This window comes from Rattus rattus, chromosome 2 (genome assembly GCF_011064425.1).
Source record: "Rattus rattus isolate New Zealand chromosome 2, Rrattus_CSIRO_v1, whole genome shotgun sequence".
Lineage (NCBI taxonomy): Eukaryota > Metazoa > Chordata > Mammalia > Rodentia > Muridae > Rattus > Rattus rattus.
In genome coordinates, this window is record NC_046155.1 from 167136244 (window position 1) to 167148627 (window position 12384).

A 12384-nucleotide genomic window follows, 5' to 3' on the forward strand; every position below is an offset into this window, starting at 1 on the left:
TGCCGGGGGATTTTCTGAGACGTATTCATTAATAAACTGAGAAATGATTAAGGAAGATTTTTTTTTCTGAGATAGCAGCAGCTACCCCGGAGCTCACTCACTCTGTAGACCATGCTGGCATCGAACTTCAGAGGTCTGCCTGCCTCTGCCTCCTGAGCTGGGATTAAGGTGTGTGCCGCTACTCCAGGACCGAAGGAGATTCTTGACATCAACTTTAGGCCTTCATACATGTCCGCACGCGCGCGCGCACGCACACACACACACACACACACGCACACGCGCGCGCACGCACACACACACACGCACACGCACACGCACACGCACATGCACACACAGACAGACATGCACATTATGCACACATAAACAGAAAAACAAAGAATTAATTCAGGTCAGTGGAATGGCGAATGAGGAGCTTGCAGTCCAATATAAATCTGGAGACCCCAACTAAAGGTGGAGGGAGAGAACCGACTCCACAAAGTTTGTTAACCCCCACACACACATCATACACACAAACACACCATACACAATAACAACAGAATAAATTTAATTTACTTCAAAAAGAAAAAAGAATGAACTCGGAACACTACTTCCGTGATCCTAGAATTCTCTTCGACCACTGGGGGGCGCCCTTCTTAGCGCGGCCTCTGGGTATTCAGGGTGCGGGCAAGGTGAGGGGTCTCCAGCGGAAGAAAACCTTGGGTGGAGGAAGAGCAGAATCCTGGGGATCGGGTCTCCAGGGTCCCACTGAGGCCACAGAGATTCTAGGGAGTTTCCTGCGCCCGCGATGATCTAAGTGGCAAGGCAGACTGTGTCCGCCAGGGGGAGCTGTGGTTTGTGCTCTAGGCCTGGGCCCAGACCTGTGGGTGTCCCTCTTGGGCGTGTCTCCGTAAGAATGCTCTGGAAAGAAGGGTTAACTTAGAGCTCCAACCTGCCGCCTAAAGCGGAGGCCACAGGAAGGGCTCCAACGAGGAGCGGTGTGGGCGTCGGGGCGTCGCCCTCCGGAGCCTGAAAATCAACTCGGAGACCAGGCTGTGCCCTCTGCCAAAATCACTTATTTATGGCAGGGCCGGGGAAGGTGGGGGTCAGGGTCGGCAGGTCAGGACCGTAAGACCTGTGTCCAAGGGGTGCATGGCTGCGATGGGGACCCAAAGCCTGCCCGCAGCGCCCCGCCCAGCTCTGAGTATCATCTGCTGTAGACATTGCGTCTGCCCCGGGGGTGTGCGAGTGGCGACCTGTCCCGATGCTGGGAGAGGCTCCCAGCTGGATCCACCCAGCAGGATGCCCATCCCCGCCTGCCTGGGCACCTCCAGGGGGCCCAGTTAGTCGTAAGTTTGGGATGTCCAGCTGAGATAGATAAAATGGAACTCCCCTTGGTTTTTTGTTGTTGTTGTTGTTTGTTTTTTGTTTGTTTGTTTGTTTGTTTTGTTTTTCTTTTTCTTTTTTTCCGGAGCTGGGGACCGAACCCAGGGCCTTGCGTTTGCTAGGCAAGCGCTCTACCACTGAGCTAAATCCCCAACCCTCCCCTTGTTTTTTTAATGAACTAATTCACCTACTATTTACTGAGACAGATTCTCATTCTGTGTATCCTAGGCTGGCCTCGAACTAAGGGCAATTGTTCTGCCTCAGCCTCCTGGGTGCTGAGATAGTAGGCATGAGCCACGAGGCCCAGCATTTCTCAAAAGGAGGCACTTTGGTGACCTTTATAAAGATGGCATAGTGTCGTATAGAGGTACCTTCAAATGCTAGCAGGCCACCGGAACACATCCGCTTGCTGTGCAAAAGGCACTTGATGCTCTTTGCGTTAGACCTGAGTTCAGTTCCCAGTAGTCATGTCGGGTACCTCACAACTCCTTGTAACACCAACCTTTTCATTTATGTGCATGTACCAGACACACACACACACACACACACACACACACACACACACACTGATGTGGTAACACTCCCTGTAACTTCTGCCAGTACTTGGGAGACTGAGGCAAGGGAATGGCCACAAGTTAACCGACCTGGGTTACACAGCCTGACTTTTTATCCCCACCCCCACTCCAACCCTGACTGCTCCCCAAAGGAAACCCTGCTGGGTCTCTGCTCAGCGAGCCCTTGCCGTGCAAATTGAATGGCGTCTCAGACACAGGTTCGCTTTAACCTTGGGTTACTATGTTTTTCTCTGAGCCTCAATTTCTTCGGTCGCACATAAAGGACACAGACACAGTTAGGAACTACGGCTACAGTTTATTCGCCATCCACAACCCTCCTCTACGATCTGACGACACCCCACCCCCACTCGCCAAGCCCCTGGGTCCTTGCTCAGAAGATCTTCACAGAATGCAGCTGCACGTCTCCGCCCACCTCCACTGAGCGCACGTTAGAGGGTGGCATCCGGTGGTGGAAGTGGAGATACTCGTCATCCCCGATCACAGTCTGCAGGGTGAGAGCCCAAGTTAAGTCTGCATGCAGATCGCAGTCTGCGGCCTTGGAAGACGTTAACTACACCAGAGCCTCCCTCTCCTCAAAAAGGAAAATGGGTCTGCTGTCCACTCTAATAGGACGCAGTGTACCACTAGGGTGCCCCAACCCCTGGGCACTTGGCTCTTGATCACTGTTTTTGTCGCTCTTAGAAGCGGACCTGGAGAGGGTCTGTGGAGGCCCTCGGGTCTGGGCCCGGGTTCCAGTACCCCAAGGATTTTCCTGCCATCCTTTACAGCTCAGCCCCCAGCATTTGCCTCTAGACCTGGGTGTGGCCTGTTCTCCTTCAGAGACCCACCTTGTAGCCTTCCTCTGTGGCGATGAGGAGCAATTCAAAGGGCTGTCCACGCTGGAAGGGGATGCCGGTGCCCCGCTCCTCACGGCCCCATTTGCCTTGCTGTTTGGTGTTGAAGACAACCTCGGATGTGTCCAGCCTCGGGTTAAAGTGCAGGGCGGCGTCTGCCTCTTGCTCCTCGCCGCATAGCAGGTTTACATGGAACCTTCGGGGACAGTGGGCCTCAGAGATCCGCAACCACCACGTGCAGTTTTACGTGGCTCCACCGGCACACCCACACCCACAGAGATTCCCCGTGTTTATAGCCAGGATCCTCTCACTTCCAGAGCCTGGAGCTGTCCTGGGGTTCAGATGTGATGATGCCCTGCTGCTCCTGATGACAGGGAACCCCACTCCAGAAGAGCAGAGTTAATAGCAGGGACCCCACCATTCCAGGTTATCAATACTCCCACAAAGCCCAAGGTCTCAATTTTAGTTGTTCAAGTCCCTAAAGTTTTTTTTTTTTTTTTTTTTTTTTGTTTTGTTTTGTTTTTTTTTTTTTGGTTCTTTTTTTTTGAGCTGGGGACCGAACCCAGGGCCTTGCGCTTCCTAGGTAAGCGCTCTACCACTGAGCTAAATCCCCAGCCCCCAAGTCCCTAAAGTTTTAGGGAGACTTGGACACCCACCCACAAGTCTTGGGGAACATCAGTGATATATCCAAATTAAGCTAGCAATAGGGAATCCAAGACCCCACTTGGCAAACAAGGTTCCAGGGACACCATATGTGGGCTCTAAGAAACAGGGTTCAACGGAACCAGGAGATGCCCACCCACCCTTTCCCTTGGAACCCTGGGATTATCACCTGCCAGCCTGGTCAGGGATCACGCCTCGAATTCTCATGACGGTGCCCAGGCGGACACCCTGAGGCAGAGAGGTCTTGTGATGGGTGGCCTGTAAGATTTGGGTGGGGCAAGGATGAGAACCAGGGAGACAAAGAAACAGACGGGTCAGCCCCAGCTAGGAACCCCATGGCCCGGGCAGAAACCAAGAGGGATGCAGACTAAGGAAGAGGTTGTGACAGAGACAACGCAGTGAGAAGAAGGGAAAGCCAGCCGGGAGACGTGCTGGTGAAACCCAAGAGATAGATAGCACGAAGCTTTCCTGATACCCGTTATCTGCTTTGAAAGGGAGGTTTCAGCCAGTTCCAGTTTCCCCGACTTGGCCCTACCCTGAGGACTAGGCCCCCCTCCCCCAACTTGTCCCCGACCCCCTGAGGAACACTTACAGACATGGCTGGCACGGCAATTCAGCAACAATGTGGCCAGTAGCTGCTGGAGGAGACCTTAAGTAAAGGCGAGGTGGTGGTTCCGCTCCTCCCTTCCCATCCCACACCTGGCACGGACCCCTGCCCTAGGGCGAAGCTGTCAAGGCTGGGCGAGCCTCCTCACGCCCTGCCCCACACACCAACTGGTGGTGCACCTCCCTCTCCCCTTTCCTAGGCTTATAGAAAGGGACAACCTTTAATACCAAGAGTGGGGATGCTTGCTCTGTGCTCCCCACCCCACCCCACCTCTCCTCCCATGCCCCTACTGCCCTGCCAGACACAGGACTTCTTTGGAGACCTGTTGGATCCAGAACCAACTCTTTCCAGAAGGAGCCTCTTCCCCAGAGTTCAGGTGTCCTGCTTTGTCCAGTGCAACCCTGCCGCTGCCGCTGCCATTGAAGACAGGCATAACTCCACGCTATCCATTGGTGTCCCCAGGAAGCCCACTATTCCTTCTTGTCCTATGCGGGGCCTCCCAGGTTACCAGAGTGTGTCTGGCACATTTGAAGTGGCCAGTAACGGAGGATCAAATAAAGAAGGTCCGCTAACAGTGACCAGGCTGAGGCCTCTGGGTGTCCAGATGTGTCAGAACCTCACCAGGAGATGTGGAGTGTAGCTTAGTCACTGCACTGACTTAAAGGAAACGGAGCTGATGGGAACCATTTGTCCAAAGATCAAGCTGCCACAGGCCAGGTAGTTTATAAGTGTCCCCCCACCCCCCCGCCCTCCAGTGGTACCTGCTTTTCTTCTTCAAGTCTCTAGCTGCTTCTCCCTGAACTGAGCCCACCTTCCCATCCAACCAGTATGAGATGGAATACGGTCTGATGGGTGTCCCCGGCACCCAGTCACCACCCCCATAAATGAAGCATGAGGAAACTGCCAATAACCTGAGTTTTAGTCTCCTTGGGCCAGCACTCTAGAAAAAGTGTGTGTGTGTGTGTGTGTGTGTGTGTGTGTGTGTGTGTGTGTGTGTGTAGGGGTGACTCATAAAGAATGAAAAAAAATTTTTCTGGAAGGCAGGCAAAGGAAGGGTGGGAGTGCTCCTAACAGCCCAGCAGCCTTCCTGGAAGATCTTTCCCATCCCGTTCCCCACCACCGTACACCTGCCCCACCCAGCAGGTGGCAGAGCCCTAGGCGCGATGCATGCTGGGAGTGGAAAGTTGCCGGGGAGAACAGGAGCATGCTACCTCTCCTGCTCCTCTGTCCCAGTATAGCGGATTCACCTCCCGACCCTAGAATCCACATCAAGGACTCCCACGTGGAGGTCCAGAGTGGGCGCAGAAGATGCCAGAGAAACGTGGGCGCTGCGATGCTGCGCGAGGAGCAGAGAGAAAACAGATGTCAGGGAAATGTGGGCGTCGCCATGCTGCGGGAGGAACATGGAGAAGACAGGCTTGAGATGGACGTGATGACTCCACCTGGAAACGAGCGCTTGGAGGTGAAGGCGGGAGAGTTGGCTCAAGTCTTCTGAAGTCATCGTGGGCTGCAGGAGACCGTGTCAAACAACAGTAAATGGTTCTTCTCTGCCTCCTCCCCCTCTTCTTCTTGGTAGTGGTGGGACACGCTTTTAATCCCAGCACTCAGGAGGCAGAGGAAGGCAGTTCTGTGAGTTGGAGGCCAGTCTGGTCTGGAGAGTGAGTTCCAGGACAGCCAGGGCTCCACAGAGAAACCCTGTCTTAAAAAAACAAAACAACAGGGGTTGGGGATTTAGCTCAGTGGTAGAGCGCTTGCCTAGCAAGTGCAAGGCCCTGGGTTCGGTCCCCAGCTCCGAAAAAAAAGAATAGAAAAAAAAAAAAAAAAAACCCCACAAAGACAAAAAATAAAACACAACACATAAACAAAACGACACTGCTGCTCTTTCAGAGGACCCTCGTTCAGTTCCCCGCACCCACATCAGGGACCTTACAGCCTCCTTAACTCCAGGTCCAGAGAATCTGATAAACTTCTGTGGCCTCTCAGGTTCGAACACACATAGGACATGAACACACGCACACTCTTTACAAACAAGAAACGTTGGGTTCGAGAGGACGTACTTAGAGTGAGGTTTGAGGGCTCTGACTTGGATTTCCATAGGACAAGGACTCACAGGACAAGGAGGGTGGGACAAGGGGACATCAGGTTTCATGTTGCACCACCACCCGCTTGTCACAGTTAGGCCGATAATTGTGGCTCGATTATTTTGGCTTCACGCTCTGTGTAAATCACCGCCTGACACTCATCTGCACCAAGTTCTGTTTGTGGCTGCTGGTTCCCACGGGCTGGCCTCTCTTTCCTCTTCAGAGCTGGGTGGGAGTTCACGGACAGCTCTACACAGGTCTGAACTTGCCTTGGGTGATTAGGTGATTGATAAAATCTTCCCATTCAAGCCCTTATCGGTTCCTGTATCTACCTCCTCTCTGGGAACTGAGATGTGCTGTGTCGTTGACTGTGTTTGACTCTCTCAATTATCTTCGCTGTAAGCTCTGAATAATATTCCCTTGAACTTATTCTTTTTTCTTTTTCATTTCTAGTTCATTAGTGAATGTATTTGTTTCCTAGGACTCATTTTTATGGAAAAAATACTATGGATTAAGAAAGATTCTAACAAACAGGTCCTTGAGGTTTTTTGGGGAGGTAAAGGGGGAGTTGTTTTGGTTTTGAGACAAAAATTTCATGTAGCCCAGGCTAGCCTTAAACTTCCTAATTAGCCAAGGATGACCTTGCATTCTTGGTCCTACTGCCCCTACCTCCCAAGTGCTAACCTGTGCTATCATAGCCGGTTGGTTCAATGTTCGACCCAGAGCTTTGTCCAGGCTAGACAGGCGCACCAGCAACACATCCACACCCCAAGCTGTGCGACTTAAAACCCAAGACTCCACTCGTCAATGTCAGTCTGTCATAATTTTTATTACTTTTTGTACACTGTGAAAATAATGAAGTGAAGTCAGGCATGGTGATTCATGCCTTTAAGTCCCGCTCTAGGGAGGCAGAGACAGGTAAATCTTTGAGTTTGAGACCAGCCTGGACTTCAGAATTAAGTTCTAGCACGACAGGGTGCAACAGAGAAATTGTGTCTTCAAACAAAACAAAACAAACAAACAACAACAACACAAAAAAGGTAAGAAAAGAATGAAGCGATGATATTGATGATTTGGTGGAAATATGAACTTTAAAGATTTTAATTTGATTTTGGTTTAAGCGTGTGTCTGTGGAGAGGTATATGCATGGCAGTGCAATGCTTGGGGAGACCAAAAGGGGGCGCAAGATCCCCGGAGCGGGAATTAACACAGGCTTGTGGGCCCTCTGACATAGATTTTGTTGCTTTTTATTTTATGTGTCTGGGTGTTTTCGCCTGCATGTGTGTATGTGCACCATGTGAGTGCAGTACCCGGGGAAGTCAGTATGTGTACCATGTGAGTGCAGTACCCGGGGAAGTCAGAAGAGGGGGGTCAGGTATTCTGGAACCGGAGTTATTGACAGACGTGAGCCACTTGTGGATCCTGGAAACAGAACTGGAGTCCTCTGGAAGAGCAGCAAGTGGTTTTTTTTTTTTTTTTTTTTTTTTTTTCTTTTTTTTTGAAGCTGGGGACCAACCCAGGGCCTTGCGCTTCCTAGGCAAGCGCTCTACCACTGAGCTAAATCCCAACCCCGCAGCAAGTGTTCTTAACCGATGAGTCGTCTCTTCAGCCTCCTCTTTCTTGCTTCCTTAGATGAGGTCTCCGCTATAGCGCGGGCTGGCCAGGAACCATCTAACCTCTTTTCTTAGCCTCGCCACTGCTGGGATTACAGGTTAGAGTCGCTGCACCTGTACGAAAGCTAATGATTCTATGATGACTATAGCAAGCTGAACACTCCCGTCTCTGATGACGGCAAGCCTTTTCTTGTAGTGTTCGGCTCCATTTATGAACTTACTTAATTAAAATCTATTAATTATTTTAAGTAGACAATATGATTTTTACAAGGGACTCATTTTTTCCATGTTTTAATTGTGTAGTAAGCATTTCTAGGTCATAAAGTAGGTCTTGTAAATTTCTTTTTTTTTTTTTTTTTTTTTTTTTCCGGAGCTGGGGATAAATTTCTTTTTTTTTTTTTAAGATGAATTTATTTATTTATTATATATGAGTACACTGTAGCTGTCTTCAGACACACCAGAAGAGGGCATCAGATCCCATTACAGATGGTTGTGAGCCACCATGTGGTTGCTGGGAATTGAACCCAGGACCTCTAGAAGAGCAGTCAGTGCTCTTAACTGCTGAGCCATCTCTCCAGCCCAGGTCTTGTAAATTTCAAGGCCTGATAATAAAATGCTCCCAGTGACTCCTCTGACATTCTGTCTTTCCTGCCCCAGCCCCCTACTAAGCCTCACTGTGTAGACCAGGCTGGTCTGGAACTCACAGATACCTGCCTACCTGTGTCTACTGAGTGCTGGCACCAAAGACATGTACCACCACACTCGGCAGCCCACCTCGGTCTCGGAGGCAGCATCTCTCAGTAGCCTGGGCCTTGATATCTGGATCATCTAGCCAGCCGTGCCCAGAGACCCATCTGTCTCCAAATACCCAGTGCTGGGATTACAAACATGTTCCACCATGCCCACCTTTTTTATGTGGCTGCTGAGGAACAAATTCCAGTTCTCATGCTTGGGTGGCAAGCACCTTCCCCACTGAGTAATTTCTCCCAGCCTCCTCAATGACTGTACCTTCAGCCCTGAAGAGGATGGGATGAGTTAGCCACCGCTAATTCCAGACAGATCCACCCCCACCCGGAGTGACTAACGTGCTAACATCCAGGGCTAAACAGATGACTTGCCTGGTGTTGATTGTTTGTTTCGAGATTATAATTACAATATTTCTCCCTTCTCTTTCTCCCTCCAAACCCTGTCATATACGCTCCCTGATCTCCTTCAAATTCCTGTCCTCTTTCTCCACTAATTACTATCACATGTACTATACACATACAATGTATACATGTGCATTTATGTACAATAGCATGTGTATACACAATGTATATATAATTTTTATTATACAAATGTATTCTTCAGTATAACCTGTTCAGTCTATACGATGTTACTTATATGTCTATTTTCAGGGATGACCATTTGGCACTGGGAAACTAACTCTTAAAATTCTTTTTCTTATTTTTTTTTTTTTTTTTTTTGGAGCTGGGGACCAAACTTAGGGCCTTGCGCTTGCTAGGCAAGCGCTCTACCACTGAGCTAAATCCCCAACCCCCGGGAAACTAACTCTTATAAGGCTTCCCTGAGGAAGAATGTCCCTCTCACACCGAGCTTTTTGCCTGCTGTTCTTTGTGTAGGGTTGAGGCCTTGTGGGACTTTCTCCATCCACTGTGGCATGTTCATTGGTGTTCTCTTTGTTCAGCCCATGTTCGGGTAGCCAGATTTCGGTTCGGTTGGCGAGATTTCATGGGTGTAGCTTCTGATAGGAGAACACCATCTCACGGCAGACTCCCCAATCCACGAGCTCTTACAGTCCTTCCACCTTATCATCTGTATTTCCTGAGCCTTGGGTGCTGGGGTGTATTGTAGATGAATCCACTGGGACTGGGCTCCACAAGTGTGCGTTTCGACTGGTTGTGGTTTTCTGCAGCCATTTCCGCCTGTTGCAAAGAGAAGTTTCCTTAGTGGGGGATGAGGGCTACACTTACCTGTGCATATAGGACAAATGTTTGTAGCTTGTGGTTGAGGGATTATGGTGGGTTAGTAAATTAATAGTTGTAGATTCTCCTCCAACAATCATGACTTCATTAGCGCTGGGTAATTAGCTAGGCTTTCCGTACCAGGCATGGTTTCCCCCTTGTCGAATGGGTCTTATGACAATTAGAGAACTGTTGGTTACGGCCGAGGCGTGTGTGCCACTACTGCGCCCTTAGGGTCATTGTTCCGTGCTGGTTGTTGATGGTGTCCATAGGTGTCATAGTTGGGTAGGACTGTGACCCAAGGTTTTAAGACAAATGAGACAGAAAAAAAATGAGGACAGGGATATTATGCTTTTACCCAGATTTCAGTTATTTTGTGGGCCCAGGGGAGGGGCTGGTGGTTTCCAGCAGCTGCTTTACTGAGAATAGTGGGTGTGTGGCACGTGCCTGAAAACCCTCCTTTTAGAGCAAAAGTGGAAGGGTCACAAATTTGGGCTATCTGAGGAGATCTATCACACAGCCCCGGATGATAATAGAACAGAAAGGGAGAGGGAGAAAGAGAGGGGAAGGAGAGAGAAATGTTAAAGAGTTGTGTGGGCAGCACATTTGGTATTTAAGCAATCTGAACCAGTTCTGCAAGTGACTGTGTTTTGTATTACTGTGAAGCTATGGAAATGGTAGTGCATTACAATTTAAAGTGATTGTAATAATAACATCTTTACTTCTACATTCCTTTTCTGAACTTTCTTGGGGGTTTCCTTTCAGAAGCAACTTTTCCATGCTCTTACTACAAATTCCTTTTTAGTAGGAATCCAGAAGTGTTCGATTGAATGGGAAAGCATCCGCTTAATGCATCCGCTTGGGACAACAGGGCGCTCCTTACAGATTTTATTTATGTCTCCTGTGTCATTCTGGAGGTTAACATCTGTCTGTGACAACAGGGCGTTTCCTTATGCGTTTTTCATTTGCTGCTATTTAAGTTAACAACTTCCTTCCCAATAAAAATTCACTTAAACCTCCAAAAAAAAAAAAAAAAAAGAGTTGTGTGGGAGTGAGCTGTCGCTGATGTGATCGTTCTTCCCTCATGGGCTCCCATGTTTTTCTCAGTGGGGACCTCACAAGGCTCGACACTATGTTATTTCCGACCTTCAGCTCCTAAACTGTGAGATAACTAAATCTCTTTGCCTTCGTAGGCAGCCTGCCTTAAGTAATTTGCTAAGTACTAAAACTTCACAGTCAGGTGTAGTTCCCTGGCAGGAGTCGGGGAAGGAGGGAGAAAATGAATTGAGAACCAAATGGATGGTGGCTTCTCAGACCTGAGAATGGAATCCTGGGAAGAAAGAGACGCTCGTTGAACTGAGAACATCCAAAAACGAAGGAATCCATGGCGCCTCGTCCTCTAGAATCAGGCCTGAAGCAGGAGGCTGAGGGAGGAGGTGAAAAGGGGGTTTCTGGACAGCAGCAACCTTAGGGCTGCAGCTTCCTACCCACCCCGCCCCCCACAGGAAATGGAAGACAGACAGAAAGGGCAGCTGGGGTTAGAGCTGCACAAAGGTGAAACTGACAGAACCCTTGATTCGTTTCAACACACCGAGCAAACAAGGGCTTCAGTCTAACATACAGAAAGCCAAGGGCACCCAACAGTAAGCAGTGTGACAGCCAGGAAGGAACGGGAAGTGCTTTATTTCTGTAATCATCACATTGTTAGTTAGACTTAGAAAATGCAATGAAAAGTGTTTGTCCTCTGTGGAAAGAACAGTGGGGAGGTGAAAGGCAAAACACCCTCCTGTTTTTCACCACATGCTTCATGAAGCTGTGTGTTGTAAAAGCTGTTTATTCAAAAACAGATTTGAGACAGTCTTAGGTAGCCCAGGCTGGCCTGGAATTTCCTACATAGCTGAGGTTGATCTTGAACCCCTGACTCTCCTACCTCTGCCTTTCAAGTGCTGAGACTGCAGGCTCGCACTGCTACGTCTGTTTTGTTCTGTGCTGGGCATTGAACCCAGGGCTCCGTGCATGCTAGGTGGGCGCTCTATCAGCTAAATCACGCCCTCAGCCTCATGCGCCAGATGTCATGCGTGTGTATCGTTGGCTATGGGAGAGGGGAAGGAAGTGTGTGGGGCACACTTCTGTAATGAAACACTTGGGAGATTGAGGCCAGAGAACCGTGACTTGGAGGCCAGCCTGAGCTCCACAGCAAGGCTCTGTCTCAAAGGCAAACATAAAGAATGACGGAAGACAGAGGACGTCAATGCAAACTCTGTTTGGGTGAAAAACAAAACAAAAAAAACCCCAAAAAACAAAAAATTGCCCTGAACAAGGCTGCCAGACGGCTTAGTAGCCATGACACATGAGCTCGGCCGCCTGAGTCCAATCTTGGACCCTGAGAGAGCTGCAAGGAGAGAATCAGCTTCACAAAGTTGTCCTCTGACCTCCACACATGTGTCATGGCAACACACACACACACACACACACACACACACACACACACACACTTTTATTTTTTTTCTTTTTTCTTTTTTTCAGAGCTGGGGACCGAACCCAGGGCCTTGCACTTGCTAGGCAAGCGCTCTACCACTGAATAAATCCCCAGCCCCCACACTTTTATTTTTAAGACAGTGTCTTGGTTGCTTGCCTAGCAAGCGCAAGGCCCTGGGTTCGGTCCCTAGCTCCGGAAAAAAAAACA

General features: G+C 49.4%; 1 protein-coding gene across 1 annotated transcript; it reads right to left on the minus strand.

Annotated features, from left to right (window-relative positions):
• Nucleotides 1-2215: 2215 nt before the first annotated feature.
• On the minus strand, nt 2216-5343 carry LOC116894466 (galectin-7). The gene is made up of 5 exons (XM_032896177.1): nt 5252-5343; nt 4026-4071; nt 3603-3691; nt 2765-2966; nt 2216-2421 (listed from the first exon to the last, which is right to left on the minus strand). The coding sequence occupies exons 2-5, from the start codon at nt 4029-4031 to the stop codon at nt 2308-2310; spliced, it is 411 nt and encodes a 136-aa protein (XP_032752068.1). The 5' UTR covers nt 4032-4071; nt 5252-5343; the 3' UTR covers nt 2216-2307.
• Between the last annotated feature and the right edge of the window lie 7041 nt (nt 5344-12384).